The following is a 23324-nucleotide window of genomic DNA, read 5'->3' on the forward strand; positions in this document are numbered from 1 at the left end:
CCCAAGAGCTGAGGAAAGGGAACAATAAGGAGTGTAAAGCGGTAAAAGATTAAGAAACCCCTCGAGTTCTGAGAGGACCCTTAAAGGCCTCTGAAAAAAAGTCAGAGGAAGAAGGAAAAGACCTTTAAGCAAAGCTCCGCCCCTATGCCCATCCCCCGAGAGAAAGCAGGACTTCCTCTTCGCTGGGCAGCTACTTCCGGCGGAATCCGGAAGACTACGGAGAAGAGGCGGGGCCCAAACTACGCGACCAATCGGGGCGATGCCTTCGTCTTTCCCGGGGACTCGTGGGGTAACTTGCTCTTGGGAACCAGCACCATGGCGTCTGGCTGCAGGATTGGCCCGTCCATCCTCAACAGCGACCTGGCCAATTTAGGGGCCGAGTGCCTCCGAATGCTGGACTCTGGGGCCGATTATCTGCACCTGGATGTAATGGACGGGTAACTCCGCTGGGCTCGGGTCGTGGTTGCCGCGCGGGGCGGGATAGGCGCACCCTTATTGAATGCCTGTTGGGTGCACGGCGTCCTTGTTCCGCGGAGCGCCTCACTCTGAATGCGGTAATAGAACTGGAGCGAGGCGGAAGCCTTGGAGGCTCCCGGTGGAGTGGAGCTGAGGTGACATCCTGAGCCACGAATGCGTCCCAACCTCAGCCTCCTCCCCTCCCCCGTGCGTAACGTATGGTCTTTTAGCACTTAGGACGCGGAAGCGACCTTAAATCTCTAGGACACGTTTCTCATTTTCAGGTAGAGAAACTGAGGCCCAAGGGGATAGGCATGACTTGCCCAAGCGCATATAGGTAGGTAGTGGCAAAGCTGGAGAAACAGCCTTATGTGATAATGAAGAGTTTGGCACCTGTAGTGAGATTGTCTGAGTTCTGCCATCTGCTGGGATTACCTAGGACGAGCCACTTAAACTCATAGAGTTTTTTGTTTCATTAAGTGAAAAATGCGAGTAATAGAACCTACCACTTAGGCATCTTTGGAAGGTGAAATGGGGTAGTACACGTATAGTTTACAGTGCCTGGCATATAGTTACTTCTTTAAAATTGTTAGTTGTGTCGTTCGAATTTTGATTTTCCTGTCTATTTTCTCTTCAGGCACCCTGCTCTTCAGGGAAGTCAGTTTTTTGTAAGTAATTTTTAAGCACTGTAGTTATAGCACATAATCAGTACTGTTTGGAATCAGAATGATGCTGGTTTCTTAATTTTGTTATAAAATGATGAAACAAATTTAGGGAAAGCAGTAAGAATCTCTCAGAGTTACTCAACCTTGTGACAGAGCTGCAACTTGAGTTATCAGTTTGCCAAGAAATTTTCTGAGCCCCACTGATAACTGGCCATAAAATCTTAACAGCCATTACCTTGGGTTAGGATAGAAAAATGAATATATTTTAAGTAGATAAAATTTCTATGTATCTTCATGCAGACTTGCAAATCGTGTATATTCAAAATATCATTTCTTTTTAATGCTATTTCTCTTAAAAGAGTTTTGTCTTATCTTTTCTTTGTTCTGTGTAGTTAAATCTGTCGTTTCTCTTTTGCATTCCACTCGGTTACCTTACTGGTATGTCCAATTGATAATGTAAATCTTGACCTTAGAGTACTCTTGAGAATTCTCGGCTAAGTGTGTAAGATTAGTAAATATTGCCTCTCCAAAACTCAATTTTTAGTTTGCTGTCATATGTAATTCTATTTAATATTGTTTTTTGACACCTTTGTTTGAAAGCCCTGAACTTTCACAGGTAATATTACTGAATGGAGTGTGTATCTCAGAGATGGGTAACAACATTTTTGTATTTGAGATTCAGAATGAGACATAAAATTTTGTGTGAGACACCTATGGGTTTCAGGATAGAATTGGCTACATTTATATGTAGGAAATTTATTTGACATAGAAAGTAACTTGGTTTTAATAAATAAGTCTTGTACCATGTTTGAATAATTGAGTGAATGGAGAAAATTTTGTTTCAGTTTACAAAAGTCAGAAATGTTAACGATAACTATACTAAATAATATTTATGAGCACTTAACCGTTTATGCTTTCATGCTTTTGACCTTAAGAGGTTAGTACTGTTGTCAACATTTGACAATAAGGAATTGGATGCAAAGAGATTAAATCACCTGTCAGTGGTTTCATAGCTAGGAAATGGTGGAACCAGGATCAGAAACATGCAATAGCTGTGTTGTCTCAGAAATTAAATGTCTTCTGTGAGTACTGGGCTTATAGAAAGACTATGTAATTCTCTGTCCTCAAAGAGCAATTAATAATTTATACACTTTTATTTATTACATCTCTCCTGCTACACTATAAGTTCATTGAAAACAGGATCTCTCTGGCTCAACTCTATTCTCTGCAGATAAAGCACCATGACAAGCTTAGTTATAGTTGATTGAATGAATGGAAAGGCTTTATAACCCTGAGCTTAAGATAAAAAAAATTTTCAAAATTTTTATTTTCCAATTAAATTTGACATTCAATATTTTATATTAGTTTCCAGTGTACAGCATAGTGGTCATACATATGTATAATTTACGAAGTGATCCCCCTGATTAGCATCCATCGGGCACTATGCATACATATTACAGTGCTGTCGACTGTATTCCCTATGCTGTACTTCACATTCCCATGACTATTTGTAACTACTAATTTGTACTTCTTAATTCCTTCACCTTTTTCATCCAGCCCTCCACCCCACTCCTATCTGGCAGTCACTCATTTGTTGTTTCTATGATTTCGTTTCCATTTTACTCGTTTATTTTGTCCTTTAGATTCCACGTATAAGTGCAATCATGTGGTACTTGTCTTTCTCTGTCTGACTTATTTCATTTAGCATAATACTCTCTAGGTCCATTCATGTCATTGCAAATGGTAAGTTTTCTTTTTTAATGGCTGAGTAATATTCCATTGTATATGTGTACCACTTTATCCAGTCGTCTCTTGATGGCCATTTAGGTTGCTTCCATGTCTTGGCTATTGTAAGCACTGCAGCAAACATAGGGGTGCATATATCCTTTCAAATTAGTGTTTTATTTTTCTTCAGATAAATACCCAGAAGTGGAATTTCTGGATCATAAGGTAGTTCTAGTTTTAGTTTTTTGAGGAACCTCCAAACTACTTTCCATTGTGTCTCTATCAATTTGCAATGCTACCAAGAGTGCACGAGGGCTCCCTTTTCTCCACATCCTTGCCAACACTTGATTTTTGATTTATTGATGATTGCCTTTCTGACAGCTGTGAGGTGGTATCTCATTGTGGTTTTAATTTCATATCTGATGATTAGTGACCTTAAGCATCTTTTCACATATTTATTGGCCGTCTGTATGTCCTCTTTGGAGAAATGCCTATTCAGGTCTTCTGCCCATTTTCTAAGTGGATTGTCTGGGGTTTTTTTGGTATTAAGTTGTATGAGTTCTTTATAAATCTTGAATATTAATCCCTTATCGGATGTATCATTGACAAATACTTTTTTCATTCAGTAAGCTGTCTTTTCATTTTGCTGATGGTTTCCTTTGCTGTACAAAAACTCTTTAGTTTGATTGTAGTCCCATTTGCTTTTCTTGCCCAAGAAGATATATCAGGAAAAATATCACTAAGCAATGTCAGAAAGTTCATAGCCTATGTTTTCTTGTAGGAGTTTTATTGTTTGGGGTCTTAAATTTATATCTTTAATCCATTTTGAAAAGTATTTTTTATTGACTCCTTTCCCCCTTTGCCAAGAAATATCTTGATTTGAAAAATACTAAATTCTACGTACACCATTTTAAAATCTTTTCCCTTTTAAGTATCACAATTTTTTGAGCTAAGAGCTATTTTTATTCCCCTTTTGCAAAGGAGGAAATCAGCTTAGGGAGGTTCAGCCACTTCCTGAGTGTCCCACCAGAAGAGGTAGAGCCAGGCTGAGCTGCAGTGTCTCTTAGGCCAGGGTTACGAAAGCAGGGGTGTGGATTACCTTTCTCGAGGTGGCCAACCACAGTTTATTTTTGCTCTGGGTAGTGCCTCCATGCTTTTTTCTTTCCTGGCCCCCTTTAAAAATCTTCAATATTACACTGAGTTTGGATGTCCTTGTTTTCTGGTCCCCTACTCTCCCATTGAGGCTCCTGTTTCCCTCCTTATTAAAATTGAATGTCTTCATCTTAGGAACAAGTTATGGGAACACTGTTGGCAGGGGTTACTAGTATGATTAGATATTTGAAACAAAGGACAAGTGGAAAAGAAAATTGGAAAGCATATAAATGTGTCATGACAGGACAGTGACTGGAAGTGTGTTGGTCCTTCGTGTGGAAATAGAGCAAATGAGCAATTTCTAAATTAGTTACCAGGATTTAAAATTGGAGAGATTTCACGTTAGTACTAGATTTTTGACGTGAAAAACATCCAAAGATTTGCCAGTACTGGGCCCACCGTTTCACAATGCCAGTCTGGAGCTGAATGGCAGCCACCATTAGCTAGGCTATATGTTCTTCATTTCTCTCCTGTCTCTATCTATGCTGTTTTGCTCTTCCATGATACTTGCCAACCCTTGTAGGCATGAGTTTGTGATTTCTAATTCACAGGAAGTGTTTTCTGGTTACAGTGTGACATTTTATATCACTCTTTGCCTTGTTGGGGATCTGATAAAGGTCTGATTTGGCTGAAATAGATTACAGGACAATTCTAAACAAAGCTTAGGGTTGATGATGGAAGATGATGAAAGATAAAATAAGTGTATCCCTGTGTTATAAATAATTGTAGTTTAGTTTTAGTAAGTTCTCTGGACAAAAAGGAGGCTTTTTTATTGCATTTATATTTTGCAGACTTTACTCCCAAAAGTTACCTTCAAGAAAAAAGAAAGAGTAATGTAATAACAAAGCTGACTTACTTGCTTAAGTTTTTCTTTAGAGTAAAATAATTTTTAAAATGTCTCTTCATTAGAGTGAAATAATTTAGTGTTTTCCAAGCTAGGCACTTGTTAAGACTAGATTCTCAGGTCCTGTTTGGTGTCAGTAGGCTTGGAGTAGAGCCTGTAAATCCTTTTGTTCTAAGCTCCCATGGTTACTGTTGTCAGGCAAATTTGGGGTCACCCCGACTTCATGCCTGGGTTTGTAGCCTTTTTAAAATTATGGCTTAGCTATAACTTTTGGTTTCTTCTGAGTATATTGGTGCATTTTTGTTCTCCCAGTGTGCTTGGTGCACCTAGTGCATTGAATTGATCTTCAGTAGCACAATTTGTTATATTTTGGGGGTCAGTAGCTTTATATAATCTGCTTGTTTACCAATGAAATTAAAAGTGTATTATTTTCTCAAGCTATGAAGTTTATTTTTTGATTATGTTTATTTTCATAACAAATGAAACCTAAATTTGAGACAAAAAAGTACAGGCATACCTTGAAGATTCTGTGGTTCTGTTCCAGACCACCATAATAAAGTGAGTATCAAAGTATAGCGAGTCATTTTTTTTTCTGGTGGAGGGTCTTGCCTTCAGTTTGTTTTAAAAAAAAAAAAAAAGGCAACACCTATTGAGTACAATAAAGCAAAGCACAACAAAACAAGGTATGCTTATACTTCTAAAGCCACACAAAAAATTAAAAGAATAGTGAATGAAATATAAATCTTTCAATTCCAGAGTTGTATAATATTCTATAAGCCTCATTGCCTGCTTCTCTGACCCTTACTTCCAAGTTGTAAGTAAACATAACAAGCCTCTTACCTGTTACCCTAGCTGTCATTGTTCTTAGGCAAAAGGTAGAATGATTTCCTAAATACTAAAACCCAATCTCCAAGGGCCAGTTTGCCCATGAGTAAAAGTGTACCCATCCACCTTATCAGTCCCTTTCAGATGTGTCCTGAATCCTGACCCCCCTCTCTCTTGTCTGTTACCCTCACCTGGACTTTATTTTTCTGTTAATTATTAGTTTGTTGGTGGAGAGGGAGGTTAGCATAGTAAAGAGCTTGGACTTTGGAGCCCGGTTGCCTGCATTTAACGCCTGCCTCCAGCGCTGTCTGGTTATGTGACCCTGGGCTCTTTTCCTCATTTGTAGAATACAGTTAATGTACTACTTAGCTCATAGAGTTGTTGTGAGTTTTTAATGAGTTAACATGGAAAGTGTTTTAGAATGATGCTTAACCTATATAAATTTTAATTTTTTATTAACACACATTCTGCTTGTCTAAGCTTAAAATCTTAAAAATGGTTTATTCTCTCCTTCAACTCCCCACATCTCGTCAATTAACAAATCCAATCACTTATACCTGTCCTCGTTTCCATTCTTACTGTTCCTTGCCATTTGCCAACACCTCTTCCCTCCTGTTTTCAATTTACTGCACAGTCCATTTTCCTACCTTATTATTTGCATCTTATTTTTTATTTGCTTCTTGGTTTAAAATCTCACTTTATATTTACAGCAAGATAAAGTCCAAACACTGAGCCTGGCATTTGATACCCTTACTGTGACACACAGTCTGCTTTCTCCCTTTTTCACATTAGCCAAGCTAGTCAACACCATCTTCCCCTTTCTTCGACTATAACTTGCTTATTTCTGCCTTTGCTTAATTTCTTTTCCCACCTGTACAAATCCTTTTGTTCTGTAAATCTCGTGATCTTCCCCCCTCTTTTAAAGTGCAATACTGCTTGCCTATGGAACCATTTTACTTCATATTTGCCTACTTGTTGTGTATCTTTTCTTGCAATCCTCATATAGGTTAATACCTGTTACTTTAACAAGTAAAGCCCAGATTTTAGTGGCTTAACATTATGAAGTTTATTTCTTATCCATAAAACAAATAGTTCAGTGTGAATATCCCTCCATGCAGAAATTCAGGGTCATAGATCCTTTCCATCCTGTATGAGAGCAGAAAAGGAATACCACTTAACCTACTGAGCTCTGCAGTGACACACCTCACTTTAATCTCACTGTCCATTGACGAGGACTAGTCACATGGATATAGCGGGTGTTGGGAAATGTGGTCCTTTGCTGCATTGGCTTCGTGCCAACAACTATACTATAACAGTAGTACATGAATTCTGGTGAGTCATTAGGCATCTCTTCCAAATGAGATTGTAATCTTTTCTGAGCTAAGCAAAAACTCTCGCATAGTTTTTAAATAAAATACAATCCTCTCTGAAGTACCTAGCATGGTACTTGATAGAACACAAGGACTAACTGGAGTAGGATAACAGTTAAGTACTTTGAGTCTGATACCTCGAAGACTTAATTTGAATCCTGCCCCCACAAATAATTAACTGGTTGACTTAGGGAAGTTATTTATCCTTTGCTCTTTATGTAATAATACATCTGCTTCAAAAGGCTGTTGTGAAGATGAAAGGAATTATAAGGTACAATACCTAGCATATTGTAAACCCTCAGTAAATGGTGGTTTTTAATACACACAATAAGCTTCTTTATTGACAGTCTTTAAGAAAGTTTAAATTGTCATTTAGTGTCCTGTGATAGAGGTGGATTGAAAGTAGCCACAGGCAGCCTGTGACAAACTAGGATTTGAAAAACCCATATTAACTAGAGTCCAGAACTTCTTTACTGGTATGTGACTTGGGCAAGTCATACAACTTCTGGGGTTTTGATTTTGTCGTCTTTCCATTTCTGCTTGTCAATGATTGTGAATTATAGAGTTCAATCATGTGTCATTATGATTTGTTCAAATATTAAGGAGATAACTGCTTTATAAAGCCAAAATTATCCAGATATTTTTAGTATCGTTTAATACTGATGTTAAATATTAAATTGAAAAATAGTGCAATCAGAAACAATCCCATCTACCCCCATCACAATACATATTGAGAAAAATACCGAAACTAATTGAAAACATTTTCAGAGTAAGATTTTGTTTGTCTTGTAGGCATTTTGTTCCCAACATCACCTTTGGTCACCCTGTGGTAGAAAGCCTTCGAAAGCAGCTAGGCCAGGACCCTTTCTTTGGTAAGTGGGTGTTATGCCATCTGAAGCTAGATGTGTTCCTCAAGTAAAGGGAAAATAGATGGTTGATTTCTCAACTTCCATTTTTATCTAGAACCCTTTTACCCTCTCTCTCTGTGCTGGGGCTTTATTGGCTGCTTATAATAAGCTGAACTCTTTTTGACTCAGGGCCTTGGCACTTTTGCTAATCTCTTTGTCTAGAAAACTATTCACTTGGCTAGCTCTGCCTCATCTTTTGGCCTCAGATCATTTGTCATTTCCTCAGAGAGGCCTCTCTAAGCACCCTATCTTATATTAACTATGCAGTTATATCACCTTTTGATTTTTCTTTTTAGAACTTCTTCAATCTGAGGTTATTTTGTCAGACTATAAATTCCATGAGAGCATAAATTTTATCTACTTTACCATGGTTTTCCTAGAGCTGAACATAGACACAGGATTGGGGCTCAATGTAATTATTAAAGGAATGTATGAATTGATTGATTTATGGTGTAGAAGCCAATTTCATGCAAATTGGAGCTTTCTGCAGGTGGGGCCTATACATTTTCCGACTTCATTGTTGTAAGATAATGTGGATTAAGATCACATAATAACCTAAAAGTTACTTTTCATGGGACATTAATTAGTTCACATGTCGTTCTTTTAAACTAAATTAGATCCCATCTGATCTCGGAAGTTAAGCAGGGTCGGCCGGTTAGTACTTGGATGGGAACAGGAACACCCAGGAACACTAGGTGCTATAGGCGTAAAAAATAAGGATTGTAAGCCGACAAGGTCTTTGCAATCTATCAGGTCAACCAAGGGTTGCGCCACCTAAAAAAATTTTAAAAATAAAAAAATAAACTAAATTACCAGTGCCTCACTTGCCAACTCTTTGTGCATTAGTTTCTAAGTAAAATTAACCATATTGCAAGTTCTCAGTAGCCATATGTGGTTAGTGACTACTGTATAGTAGTGCTACTATGGAACATTGCCATTATTGTAGAAAGTTCTGTTGGACATAGCCTGTCTATAGTATTCATCCACTTTGCACCAAAGAAAATGTACATTATCACCTAATTTACGTGTCGTGAGGGTAATAGTGTTCCACCAGCATGTTCACCATTTTGAAATTTCCAAATGATGGAATATAATTCTCTGATTATTTAAACTTTTTTTTTTTTACTACATTTTGGAAAATGAGTTATCCAATATAAATTTGTTCTTATAACTCAGAGGTGGCTGAAATAAATAGCATTGTTTGCCCCAACTGTAGAGTAGTCATAGAGTCCTCTACTTCTGGCTCGGTGTGGATTTAAAAACATATTTTTTTTCTTTTCTCTCCCTTTTATTTGGGTTCCTAGTGTCAACTCCTCACTGCTATTTGTGTCCCCTACTATCAGTGCCTCTCCTCTTACCAGCTCTACTGCTATTACCACACACAATCTGCTTTCTCTACCTGCGTTTAGTTTATTTGCTGGTAAACTTGCTCATCAGTCTTTCTAGAAGCGTGTCTAAAATAAAGATGGATGGACTCCACGTGCTTTAATGTTTGGGCTTTGTGTCTTCTTTTTATATTAAGAAGCATTTTGTTTGTTTAATTCTTGGCTGTAGTTGTTGCATAATCGATACATGAATATATTTTAGGAACCAAATTACAAGTTGTATGCAATACTGCTAATGAGTTATAATCTGCTGGTGCCCCAGCCCAAGTAAAGGCAATGGTATTGAACTATATAAGTAGTCATTGCATTCTTCATTGTGGTTTGTTCATAGTATCCTTGATGACACAGTGCAAATTACTGATTTTAGTAAATCTTGATCCTGGAATGCATGTCTTTTTAATACTTTTTGTGACAAAGTGGGAAGTACATATAAATCATCTCTGCTGCATGCTGGAGGCTGATGGTTTTCTCAAGAGAAACCACTGGCACCATTGTTTGAGTTATGAACTAAACTAGCTGCTTTTTTATGAACACTATTTTCACTTGAAAGTACAACTAATGGAAAAACTATGGTTATCAGACTTGGGTATTTTACTGACATTTTCTTTAACAGTAAGTTAGCCTTCACTTCAAGGAAAATACTAATTAGTTTTTGTTGCCACTGATAGAGCTTGCAAGTGAAGATTAGAATTTTGGAAAATGTGTATCTACTGCTGTGAGCTTGACAGATTCATAGCACTTAGAGCTTTTTTGTTAAGATCTGTAGTGCTATAATATGTGATTTTTTAATAGTATATACTGAAATGCGTCACTATTTAGAAGACCTATGTAATTCAGTGAACTAGTACTTAAAAGATCCATTCAAAGTATAAGATAGACCGATGGGTTTTAGTGTAAAAAAAGTACAAAAAGTTCACTGGTAGAATTTACAGATTCCACATGGAAGCTAACCTTTATAAAAGTACCACTTGTCAAGTTTTGGTCTAGAAATAGAGGAATATCCACACTTGTCTGAGAAGACAATGTATTCCCCCTTTTTCATGTAATTTTCTTCTTTCATATAAAACAACATATTGCAATAGATCTAATGCAGAGCACCTGTGAGAATACAGATGTCTTCTGTTAAGCCAGACATTAGAGACTCACAAAAATATAGAATAATGCCACTCGTCATTAACATATAATAGGTTTATTATTACTATTATTTTTTAAAGTGGACCAAAAAGTAGACTTTAATTTTTTCTTAAATTGAATTTAATACAGTAAATACTAATAAACATATAACCCACATTAACACCATTTTTGGGAGTCTTCAGTAATTTTAAAGAATGTAAATAAGGGAAGCATGATAATAGAACAGTTGAGAATTGCTCACTTAGTATGCTCACTACAGGCAAATTCACTGAACCATTCACTCCCTGAACACTAGAGAGTCTCCAGTGAAGGTGCTAGTGGTTACTGCATGCTAAAGATTGAATGACATAGCAGTCTGGTAACTTAAGGAATGAGTAAACTAGATATTTTAAAGCATATTGAATTTTCCTTGTTTATAATACAAAGAAATAAGAAACACAAAAGAATATATCTTTTAACATATTCTATTTTTGTGACCTTCGTTAGTTTAGAAATATAAGCTTTAATCTTGGCTTCATTAGTCAAGTGGTATACTCTTTTTCCTGACATTTTTTTCAAAGCCTTACTATATTTTATCATCTTACTTGAGTTCTGATACTAGAATTTTTTTTCTTTAATGTAGTTCAGCTATTTCAGAAATATGCTTCCTTTAGCAAAATAAACAACTCAAAGCTCTTTCACTATCGTCATCTGACACAGGAGTATTTACTGTTTTCCTTCTTCACAACGGTTATTTCTTGATTTAGCCTCTTTTAAGCTGCCCTCTGCTTCTCCTTAAAGGTTATTGTGTTTTAAGTCATGATCTTCAAGAAGCTCATGCCCATTTTAGCCAACATTTATATGATTCAAGCTTTAGAATTAGGATGCATGTCAGACTTCTTCTATTAACATGTCCTTCCCCCTCAATCCATTCCTCCTCCTGTAGTTTTCTGCCTCTCAGATGAAGGTAGGTGTGTTCTGGTTACTCAGGCCCCAGTCCTTGTACCATCCTGACTCACCTCACACCCTCCGCATCTGATCCACAGCAACTCCTTTTGGTTCTACTTTCAGAACATACCCAGAATCCCACCACTTCCTCCCATCTTCTGCTGCCATCATCCTTCCTTACCTAGATTGTTGCTATGGCCTTCTAAGTCAGATCTTGCCACTTCCACACGCAAAATCCTGCAGTGTTTTCCCTGTCTCATTTGGAATGAAACCTGAACTGCTTCATCCTATGCCTCACTGATCTTATTAACTACCATCCTAGTGTTTGTTGTATTTACTTATCTTTTTATGGTTCGTCTCTCAGACTAAATGTAATCCCCATGACAGCAGAGATTTCTGCCTGTCTTTGCTCTGTTTCTAGGACCTAGATTAGTTAATGGTGTGGCAAATGCTCAATAAAATATTTGTGAAGAGAATCAGTTTATTTAGCTTTCTTATTTTATAGATGAGGATGCAAGTCTCCATAGATAATGACTTTTTCAAATTTTTTAGCATGGCATTTCCTGGACTTGGACCTAGGTTTCCTGATTTCTAGTCATTACTTTTCATATACAACGAAATATGCTTATTGTGGAAAAATACATATATATCCTTTTTGTAAATGAGTTAAATCAAAACCTTATCTTCAGGATAAAAGGCTAGCTATACAGAAGAGTAACTATTTAACAATTATTTTGATATCAGAAGAGTATATGTGCAGTATCAAAAACAGTAGACTTCAATAATATGAGCCAGGTATTTTCCTTTCAATAGTATTTAAGAGATGTGTCTTTTCTTTCTAGACATGCACATGATGGTGTCGAGGCCGGAACAGTGGGTAAAGCCAATGGCTGTAGCAGGAGCCAATCAATATACGTTTCATCTCGAAGCTACTGAGAACCCAGGGGCTTTGATTAAAGACATTCGGGAGAATGGGATGAAGGTGAGGTCAGCAGTGACAGTAGTGTTTTATACTATAGGAAGATTTGGTGGAAGACAGGAAATGATAGGCAGATAAGACCTGACTTAGGCAGCTGTTCTTCAGCTAGAAAACCAGAGGTTAAGTATAACTTACTTTTTGTGTAAGTATAATAATGTGTAATAATTTTTTTGAGTATTACTTAAGAATAGACATTTCTATTGAACCTGATACACCACAATAATATAATGTGGAAGTAATTATTAATGTGATGTAGCAAATTTCTCTCTGTCACAGGTTGGCCTTGCCATCAAACCAGGAACTACAGTTGAGTATTTGGCACCGTGGGCTAATCAGATAGATATGGCCTTGGTTATGACAGTGGAACCTGGGTTTGGAGGGCAGAAATTCATGGAAGATATGATGCCAAAGGTAAAAGAAATATTTTATTCTGGGGTGAGGCTTTTATTGTGTATGTTCATTCAGTAAGCATATATTGAACCACTTGCATATTTAGACACATCCTGTTCTGAAAGCGGGGAGATGGAAATGCTTACAGATCATTGTAATACAGTATGATAAATGCTGTAAGAGATTTTGATTTGGAAATTAGAGAAGATAGTACATCTTAATCTTGAAATTTTCTTTCAAATCCACTATCTCTCTAGCCTTTAGAGCTTGGGGGGTTTTCATTGAATATTGAGGGTTTTGTCTTTGTCTTGTTTCCAAGAAATATAGTCTATGTAAAGCCAGGGCAAATTGCCATTTACCAAACTGAACAAAGCTTATAAAACTTAATCGGTTTCAGTATATTAAAAAGGAAGTTTCCCAAGTCATAATTTATTCATGTAAACTTATGTGATGAGACATTTGGAGTTCTATTTTAGAGGCAGATATTGGCTATTTGTCTTTTTGTTTATTTGATTGTTGTTCCCTTCCCCCCAAGATACTCACTTTAGGAGTTATTTATGTCCTTGTGTATGCCTAGGTTCATTGGTTGAGGACCCAGTTCCCGTCTTTGGATATAGAGGTCGATGGTGGAGTGGGTCCTGACACAATCCATAAATGTGCAGAGGTGAGACTGCTCCTCAACTATGACCTAGCCCAATTTCCCATCAGATGTAATGTCCAGGACATTGTCTTGTGGGCCAAAGAGATTACCCCTACATTTCCTAAATTGCCTTTCTTTCTTGGAGAAGTATTTTTTGTTTGAATGTAGGAACTAGGAGAATAGAGACCAGTGAGTGAATATTCTAAAAATCACATAATCATTAGATAGTAAGTTCAGTTATCTGAGTAATACTGAAGAAAGTTCTTTTTGAAAAAGAATATGCAGAATGCCAGCCTTTAGAAGATTATTAAGCTCCATGGCTTTGGAATGAGTCATTTTTCCAAAGAGGGAAAGAAAACTTACCTTCTTATAAAGGGGAAAAGAATCTTATTCTTTAGAACTTAGAGATGTATTAGTTACCTATTTGTTCCTTGTAAGAACTCACAAGAGCCATTTCCGATGAAATTCTTGATCTCATCTCTGGATACCTCTAACACACTATGTAGATGAGTTTTTCCAAGTAGTGTGGGATGAGTTTTTCCAAGTAGTTAGCCGAGGTAAATGGCACTCCTAAGCTTCGCTGAGAGGGCGCCAGACCTTCCTGTAGCACTGCAGGTGATTAAAGCGCATGCGGCCTGTTTTTGCTAAGCAACATGGTATATAATCTGTACTTCTAGGTTTTTTGTTTTTTTTTAATAAATGCCTCACTTTTCTGCTTTATACTTATCAGAAACTTGAATGATAAATATTTATGGAAGAGGAGCTGGTCAAATGATTTGTGAGCATACATATCCTTTGACCCATTGCGGAATTCTTTTTACTGATCTGTGCCCTTATGCTGTTCCTGCTTACATTAAGAGATGTGTTAAGTTGTAACTCTATAAAACTATTTTTTTTTTCATTTTTATGTGGAATATTGTTAGAGATGTAGTACATTATATCATTGAGTGACAGTGTCTCATGGAGACATTTTCCTCAGCTTTAGTGGTTCTTCCAATAGTCCCCCTTCTGGTAGTGAATCATATAACAGATAGGGTTTCTCTCCTTGAGTCAAATCCTAGGAAACTTAGAGATAAATTTGGACTTGAGTTATTTGCTTTTCTTTAATTTCTTTTGTTTTCACATTTAGAAATATCTTGAAAATTGTTAAGCCACCTCAAAACCATTCTGGAATGCAATGAAGCATAAGTAAAAAGACATCTCATTCTGGCATCAAAATGAGAAATTAATATTTAATGTTGCCATATTTTATGGATAGTTTCACATTTTAGCAATAATTGCCTTTTTAGACTACCAATTCATATACATAATTCAAAATTAAATGATAGGATTTTTTTTAGTAGCTCAGGAGTCATTGGTATATATTAGAAAAATCTTAATAGAGTTGAGGATGAAAGGTTTTTAAACCTTACCTAAATATTAGCAAAGATGCAGTATAACTTATTTAGGGTGATTACAAAAAAAGTCAGTGTTTTTTTAGACACATCTAAAAATAATTTCACATCCTCATTTGTTAAGCATTATAACTTCTTTCTTCATTAAACCAGATTGTTTAAATCTGTTCCTCTCAAAGTGGCTTTTATACAGTTAAAGGGCTGACTGACAGATACAAGAGTAGAACTCTATTCCACGGATGGTTTTAGGCTTTTCTGCATCTTCCTTTGAGGCATAACCTAAGTTGTTTACTTCTTCCAGGCAGGAGCTAACATGATTGTGTCTGGCAGTGCCATTATGAGGAGTGAAGACCCCAGATCTGTGATCAACCTGTTAAGAAATGTTTGCTCTGAAGCTGCTCAAAAACGCTCTCTTGATCGATGAAAACAAGGAGTTAAATGTTTCTGGTCATGAAGTCTTTTTACTGGAAAACGAGAATATTGACTACCAAATCCTATCACAATTGAGGAAGTGCTGCTTTTCTGAGCAATTATTCATTCCAGTGACTAACATCTATTTTGCAGAATGTTCCAAGAGGTTGGAAATTGGTGTGTATTGTTACTTTTTTAGTGATGGAATTTAAAGATTAGTGTGATAAAATACCATTTTTACTGGGAAACTTGATTTTTATAAAGAGTAATATGGCTGTATTACGGTGTGTCTGAATGCCTAAGGAAGGCATGCATATTAGCTATGAAAAAAAAATGTTTTTTCTCCATTTCTAAAAAGACTGTTGTTTCTTGGCTGTTTCCTAAAAGCAGGAAAGTCCTTATGTTTTTCCTGTTTAATGTCATTTTTGACGAATAGAATGGAACTTATGAAAAATCTAAGTTTGAATGTGGCTGGGATGGCATACCATATTTTTCTTGTTCCTAAACACCTATTTGTTACTTTGCACCTTATATTTGATATAAAAACAATGGACAAAGTCCAGAGATTTTCAGGTGGTTGGTTCTAATATACAAGCATAGATTTTATCAGGGTGTTTTCTTTGTTAGCTTTGCTGCATGGGTAGGTTATTCAGTGCTTTCCCCCACCACCTCACCTTGTTCTTAATCACACCCACCATGCTTAAGGACGTGAAATAATGTTGTGCTAGCTGTGAGCAGAATGGAAAGAAAAGTTTCTATTTGGAAGTAAAATCGAGTTGAATCTTGCCTCTTCCCCTTTGTAAGTATTTGATCTTGGCAAATCAAATCAACTAACTTTTTTGAGCTATTAACTGATTTATACATTGAATGTAATTATAACAACTGTGCAGAGTTGTATTGAGCATTAAAAGAGATACTATTATGTATGTAAAGCTTCTACTCTTAGAATTGTAGGATAGTAGAATTTTGAGGATGCTCAGTATAAAGCTATCATTAAGTTTATGTTTTGTAGGTTATAAAGTACTTTGATATAATCTCATTAAATCAAGTCACTCCTATGAGTGGTAGGACGGGTATTTTTGTCCCCATTTAAAAAATGAAGATACAACAAGCAGGCTGATAGCATGGAAAGGGTCCTGTAGGGCATAGGATTTCTGGTCTGTACTCTTTACAAATGGAGGCCTTGGGAGTGGATTAGGTAAATGAAGCTGCTTTTATTTAACATTGTCTTATTTCCAGTCTAACTTTATTCTGTAGCAGAACCAGGTGGCTGAGGATATTTTGGAACTATGGATTTTGACCCTGAGGATACATATTTTATTAATCTAAGATGGATCAGGTAGGCTAAGAGGTGACAAGGTACAGAGTTAATCCATAAACTAAATATTTAAATTGCGTCCCAGATTGTACTTTGACAACAAATGTGTCAGCCATTTTATTATTGTAAATACTCTTGCTATGTAATAGATATGGCAAGAAGTAACATGACCAGTGTCATTAAACTTCTTTAGGCTATTATAAGTTTTAAGAAATATGATTTGAAAAATAAGAACATTAACACAAGCTTGGAGTAGAGCTGCTTGGTTTTTTTCTACATTACAAGGTAAAAATTTGTTTCTTAATTGTGTTTATTTTAGCTTGTTTAGGAAAGTTTTGTATTATGAATAGGTGGTGTTTAATCAAATCAGACAACACAAGGTATATAGAAATAACTTTAATTAAAAAACTTACATAGAAGATTATAATATCAGACATGACAGAAAGATTTGAGTTTATTTGCCTGGACAACTTGGGTTTGTCTGGCTTTTGTTTTCTTTTTAAAAAAATAAATGTACAGTAAAACTACAAGCAAAAATTTGTCAGTATTGAATTTGAATTTTTTTCCTTCTCTAAAGGGACTAGCATAATTTCCAATCCCTAACAAAAATTTAATGTCATCCCGAGGCTAGGCCAGATGCCAGGATTGTCAGTTAACGTGGGTCCTACAACTTGAATAACCTTTTTTACATGAGAAAAAGCGATTCATATAAATTGTCCTCAACTTTTCCATAGAAAAAAAAATAATGTAATAGCTTCAAAAGGAATTTTCCTTAATGTACACTCCAGTATCCAATATTGAAGAATTATCCTTTGAAAAGTTTTAATTCTCATTCTAGGATACAAGTAAGAAGATGCTTATTTGAGTAGAATAAGCTATGGTAAGGAATGACCAAATTAACTAGAAATACAACAATATTTTTTATACTGACAGGACTTTTCCTGTTGTTCATTTTAAGTTGATGTCTTCTCTCTCCATGAGATACATAAAATAGATAAAAACTCAAGTTGAGTTTAAAAATTGTGAGTTTTAGAAAACACCAACATTTAATTCTACTTTGCTTCTTATTCTATTAGGAGTGCATAGAAAATAACCTATGTTTAGTCCAACAGATATCAGTGATTCAAATAAAGGAATATTGTGTTATCTGGTATAGAAATTTCCATAAATAACTTCTATTGGTTAAACATGTTTTTTAAAAACTTCCCTCTCCATAGTCAAGCCTTTAGGTGTCCATTATCATTGGAAACCTGTGCTTCTGTATTTGTAATGCAGCTTACATTTCATGGGGGTAGTTCATACATGCATTTTTAAGTGGAGTGGTCACTACAGTTTTTTTTTAAACTATGCGTGTGTGTGTGCGTGTGTGTGTGTATATGTATGTATATATGCATGGGTGTAAAAATCTTAAAAATTATTTACCCAGTAATATGATTTGAAATCAAATTGCAGCAGTTAATTTTTTGGTGCTTGTGATTTGCATCATAAACAAATGACTAGCACTTGTCTGTAAGTGAAAAGCTAGGTAGTTAACCCCTGTGGTTCAAGAAGGAAAAAGACATACCTTGCCTGTTGCATAAATCGCATAAAAGATTAATACGTGCAGTACATGCTCTTAACTCTGGAATTGTGACTGGAGGGATTGGGAGTTGGAGAACAGGGCTTATTTTTTCTCCTCTTTTCCATTCAATTACACAGTTTTCTTAACCTGTTTCCTGTCACCTGTTTTTTTTATCATGAGTAAGTCCTAGAGCAAAGGTTTTGTATTCTTCCATTCCATCTGCCTGCCTTTTTGGATGGCGGCTGTTATCTGGTACATTGGTACAGAAGATTTCACCATTGAAAGCTGGGCTTGATCTTTCAGTCTGATTGTTTTTTTCATTTTGGCCTAATAAGGCTTCTGTGTGTTCATCCTTCAATGGAAAAGTCCGTCGTTCCCACCACAGAGACTGAAAGGGAAAACATGTTCAGCTCAGTTTCAACTAATTTGTTTAAATCAATGTGTCAAGTAATCTATATATGTCAGTTTTGTTGTAACTATTGTTTTGTTCTTTAACACATACAAATTTTTATTTGGACTTACATATGTACCAACTCAAAATTGTTTAGAGACCTTTGGGAATTGTTTACTCTGCCTCTTCCATGAAGAGGAAACACTACAGGGCACTAGTCTTCGTTTTCAGCCTAGGAGCACTTTGGGAAAGCCCCTTTAAAGGTGTTTTGATCTTCTACCTCTCACTTCAGTATCTCCATTTGCATCCCATTTTAACAGATACCTATTGACTTTTCCTTCTCTGAGCTTTCTATAACTTGGCTATTAATATCCGTAGGCTCCACTCTCTCCATTCTAGATATTCTTTTCCAGTACCTGCTTATGAAGAAAAAAGTAAGAACTTTATATATGTCTTCTTAGAAAACACTCCCCTTGAAGTTAGAACTATGGGGTGGCAAGTAAAAATCTCTTATAAGAAGAAGGGAAATAGCAGCTAACATTCACAATGTGCCAGGTGCTATTTTCATTAATCAGATTTGTTTTGTAATGAAACTGATAGAATCCCCATTTCCTAACTGATAAACGAGTAGGTGGAATTAAGTACTGACACGTTGCATAAAAAAGGTAAAGTGTTTGTAGTTAGTATGGAACTAGAATGTTGGAATACAGATCCTGATTCATACCCAGCATTACGTACTGGATTATCATACTGAATTTGTTATGTAATGACAAATCCTTAATTTGCAACAAGGAATTTCTACAAACAAGTATTTAAAAGGATAAGAGGCAGTTAAAAGCTTAACTAGTCAAGATTACACTTACCTTGATTTCTTGACTTTCATTTAATGAAGGTGAACCGTGTGCACTCAGATCTTGGCTCTGAAGACTTACAGCAGCACAGTGCTGACCACCGCTAAAGTCATTAGGGTATTCCTTCACAAGCAGGTCCTGTCCTTCAGCATTTTTACTGTAAGCTCTGGCAAGAAAATCAAGAAAATATTTCTTGAGTCTTAACATTTTATGAAACCAAGGTGTCACTAAATCAATTTAACTTCGTAGCTCTTCTTTAGAGCCCTGCCCAAAAGATTTTTAAAAATTCATCTGCTGATCTTCCTGATGGTATTATCTTCATATCTCAAGGACTCTTAAGTTATATTTTATGGACTTTTAAATTGTATTTTATGAAGTCTTTTGCCAAAGTATAATGTTTTTGGTTTTGTTTTTTGGCTTGTCTTTTTTTTTTTATTTTTCCTCTTGGAAAACCAAGAAAAGGCAGTTACTTGGCCCTAATATAGAGTTTCCAGAGTAGTCTATGATTATTGTAATGTCATCTGTGAAGGACTTGATTCACATTTTCTTCTGTTCTTCTGGAAAGTTAAATCTCTGGAATGTGCAGAAAGATGAGAAATCTCATATATGTTGGGATAACTTTCGGAATAAGGATATACAACAAATCTGGATATCTTGAGACCCAGACAGAGAAATGTGTTTTAACAGTGCTAACTAAATGAGAGATGCCCCCTACACTGAAGTGACTACTAGACTTCACACGGTTTTGCTTTTTAAGTTTTTGGCTACATTAAAAAATAGTCAAATGTAAATATAAAATACCAGAGATTTTCTCAAATATATAATTACTAATGATGTTTCAGGATTTATTCCCCTTTCCCTCAAAGTCATGTTTAAAATATTTAGAATATTTGCTTTTTAGACTGGATAGTTTCCTTGAGTTTTAAGAAAAACTTTTGAAATAGTTATGTTAAAATGAGTACCAGATTCTAATAGTGTTAGGTCCACTATTACAGCACACTGAAATGACCTCGTTTTCTAGGGAGAATTATCACATTTGCTCAGGAAAGCTATTCCTGAGGCTGACAATGAGCATGAGAAATAAGTGTAGTAAAACACAGAAACTCATTTCATCACTGTGTATTTTGCCCAAATATATTTTGAGTGTGAGCTTAGAATATGCAGTGTTTCACGTCTAGTGCGCAAATACAGCATATTCTTATTTAGAGATCTCCCTTCAAACAGGATTTTTGTTGATTCCACATGGATCCCATGGTTTTGGGTTTTAAATGTATAACACTTGCCTGCTGTTTCTTCTGTGCCACTTGCTTTGCTCCCATAGTGACCATCTGGCTTGTTCTCTTGCTTCATATTTTTTGTGTCGTAAGGAAAAGACTTCATCAGAAAGATCTTCTATCTGGAATTAGAAATAAAAAGTTGTGCTTTTATCAGAAACATTTTGAAATAGGTGTCAATTCCTCATCAAGAAAACAACAGGAAGAAAATAAAATAAATGCAATATAAATCAAGAGAACAAATGTTGAGATGAGCTTCTGATTCCTAAAAAAAGGGAGTTAAAAACTTTTTTTTAAACTTTTTTATTATTGGGTCATGTTTGAATACTTTCCTAGATTATAAATAGTCTCATAGTACTTTAATTTTACATAAAATATTCTTAAAGCTTTATTCAAAAGTCTGTATTGATTGCCCATTCTGGAGTACAGTGTTCTAGAAACATTAATATTAAAGAAAAGTTAAACTGAGATAAATGAGAATTAATTTAATGAATGACTTATCTGAAGTTTTAAGACGGTTGTAGTGTGGTTTTTTGTTTGTTTTGCCTTTTCCTTTTGGTTGTAGTGTTTTAAGAATTTGGGTTTTCTGGATTAGGATCATTCTGAACTAGGGAAGAGTGCATTAAAAAGTAAATTTTGGTAGTTCAAAACACAATCAGTGAGTATAGAAAGATTGTTACAGAAACAAAATGTCTTACATAATATTGCTTCTATAGGCCATCACTTGGAATTTGGTTATATAATATGTTCTTGTATTAATACATTTTACATAATCCCTTTCTTGCAATTTCAAAAAATCTTTAAAAATCCATTTTCATTCATTTGGTGACATAGCCTGATCTGAAATAATGTGAGGCTTTTCTACTTTCTATAAGTATTTCCATGTAGAAACATTAATACTTGATTAGGAGAACTGTCTTATACTCCCTATGTGTATTACATGATACATGTACCACATTGTTTTTCTAAAGTCCAAAATTTTTCTAATTCAAAATCAATTTGTGCCAAGATTTTGAATATGGTAGGCTTGAATATTAAGACAATCTCCTCATAAAGGAAAATATGACTTAATACTGGGAATGAATATAGAGATTCACATAAATTCACAATATTTTAACAACTAATATAATAAGCAAACGGTATAATTTATATTTGGCTTTTCTTTATTTTTTATACATTGTCTTTGCAGTCAGATTTGCACAAAAACCTTTTCTAATCAAATTAATATCCTTAATGAAGAACCTCCATAAGTAAAAAGAAAAAAAAAATCAGTGTACATTAAAGGGCTTATATTTCCTTTTAGTTCCTCAAATATTAAATTAAGCAGACTTTACAATATATAAAATCCCTTAAGTGAAAGGCAACTTACCTCCTCTTCACCTATATTATATTCATCCAAAGGCTGAAGAACAACCATCCTCCAGCTGTTGAAGATACAAACCAATTTCAAACAGCTCTAAGTCAGTAGTTGCTAATAAACTGGCTCAACAAAACAAAACAAAATAAAAAACATGCTGATTTGTAGCATTTGCCAGTTTCATTGTGTGAAGACTCCCATGCTTGCCTCTCGAGTTCAATAACTGGATCACAGAATTCCTCTACATTTTAAACAATTAGTTCAACCATCCAGCTCTAGCCTACCACCGTGAATTGAAAATGATTATTGCTATAGAACATCATAACCACAAATAACAAATGTTATTTCTTATGTAGATAGAATATATCAACAGATTCTCTGTAGGAATTCTCATACCTCCTAGAGTATTGAGTTCTCTTAATACCTCAAAGAAATTGTTAATAAAAATTAGAAATTAGCTATAATAGAGAACAGTGGAAATTACTGTAGTTGTCACTCAGCTTGTGTCTTTCTAACCTCTTCCTGGTACCAGATTCAGGTTCTTAGAAACTGCTTTCATCGTTGCTAAAGAATTGAACTTCACTGCCAGTAGGAAACAGGTCTATATGGCTTTCAAGGACCTCCAATGTCTGGTTCTAACTTCTTTTGTTGCCCTACACAAAACCTCAGTCTCTGGCTGAGCCTTGCACATGTGTCCATGTGCCTTTGTTGTGGTCTCCCTGTGTGGACATACTCTACCTTTCCTTTCCTTCATGTTTTCCCAGACCTTCCCACTCATCTATTTAATGTGTTTATTGCTGACTTGGCAATACATAAAGATCTTATTTTTGTTGTCACAGGTTTTATCTTACAGTGTGAATACCCCATGCAAAGGCCGTGGCCTTCTTTGAACTTTTTGCAACCTTTTGTAAACTTCCATTTTAAAGAGCAAGGATTATTTGTTAATATAATTATTTATATTCCTAAAGTACCTTTTAATGCCATATATATAACAGTTAACTAAATACCACTCAATGAAAAAAGTGTGCTAATAAAGTCAATAAGTCTTAGGAATTCCCAATTAATAAAAAGTAAGAAGTAAAGTTGTGATATTGTATGGTACTTTTTTCAGCATGAGTACTGTAAAGGTTTCTTTCACCATTTTTCCTTCATGGTTATACAAGTAGAAGGAAGGGGGAGAGGAGCACCTTCTATTAAACTTTTAACTTCACGCTGAAAATTTGTTTATTCAAGAAAAAGAAGAAAGAAAAAATTTAAATGTAAGTATACATACCTTGGAGTAAGTATTTCCTTATACTGGAGTTTCTCTAACTTAGCTGGGGCCACTAATGACATGGGAATCACAATATTATCTATGTCATAAGAAC

At 35.5% G+C, this 23324-nt stretch overlaps 2 protein-coding genes across 5 annotated transcripts in view; one reads left to right on the forward strand and one right to left on the reverse strand.

Moving 5' to 3' along the window:
* Positions 1-241: 241 nt before the first annotated feature.
* Positions 242-16768, forward strand: RPE (ribulose-5-phosphate-3-epimerase). 4 transcript variants are annotated; one of them, XM_015596473.2, is made up of 7 exons: positions 298-426; positions 1094-1124; positions 7830-7909; positions 12234-12373; positions 12647-12781; positions 13338-13424; positions 15096-15218. In XM_015596473.2, the coding sequence occupies exons 4-7, from the start codon at positions 12236-12238 to the stop codon at positions 15216-15218; spliced, it is 483 nt and encodes a 160-aa protein (XP_015451959.1). In that variant the 5' UTR covers positions 298-426; positions 1094-1124; positions 7830-7909; positions 12234-12235. The 4 variants fall into 4 exon arrangements, with proteins under 4 accessions (XP_024895165.1, XP_006921475.1, XP_015451958.1 ...); XM_025039397.1 differs by lacking the exons at positions 1094-1124; positions 15096-15218 and adding an exon at positions 14131-14157 and having other exon boundaries at positions 242-437; XM_006921413.3 differs by lacking the exon at positions 1094-1124 and having other exon boundaries at positions 244-437; positions 15096-16768.
* A 191-nt stretch (positions 16769-16959) lies between these two features.
* KANSL1L (KAT8 regulatory NSL complex subunit 1 like) overlaps positions 16960-23324 on the reverse strand; it is a 120620-nt gene continuing 114255 nt past the window's right edge. Inside the window, exons 11-15 of the mRNA XM_015596468.2 lie at positions 23231-23320; positions 21970-22024; positions 20610-20722; positions 19339-19492; positions 16960-18472 (exon numbers count right to left, since the gene is read on the reverse strand). Of these exons, the coding sequence (XP_015451954.1) occupies positions 18242-18472; positions 19339-19492; positions 20610-20722; positions 21970-22024; positions 23231-23320 (643 nt within the window). The 3' untranslated portion in view covers positions 16960-18241. The remainder of the gene's footprint in view (positions 18473-19338; positions 19493-20609; positions 20723-21969; positions 22025-23230; positions 23321-23324) is intronic.

Source organism: Pteropus alecto, unplaced genomic scaffold (genome assembly GCF_000325575.1).
Source record: "Pteropus alecto unplaced genomic scaffold, ASM32557v1 scaffold3, whole genome shotgun sequence".
Taxonomy (NCBI): domain Eukaryota; kingdom Metazoa; phylum Chordata; class Mammalia; order Chiroptera; family Pteropodidae; genus Pteropus; species Pteropus alecto.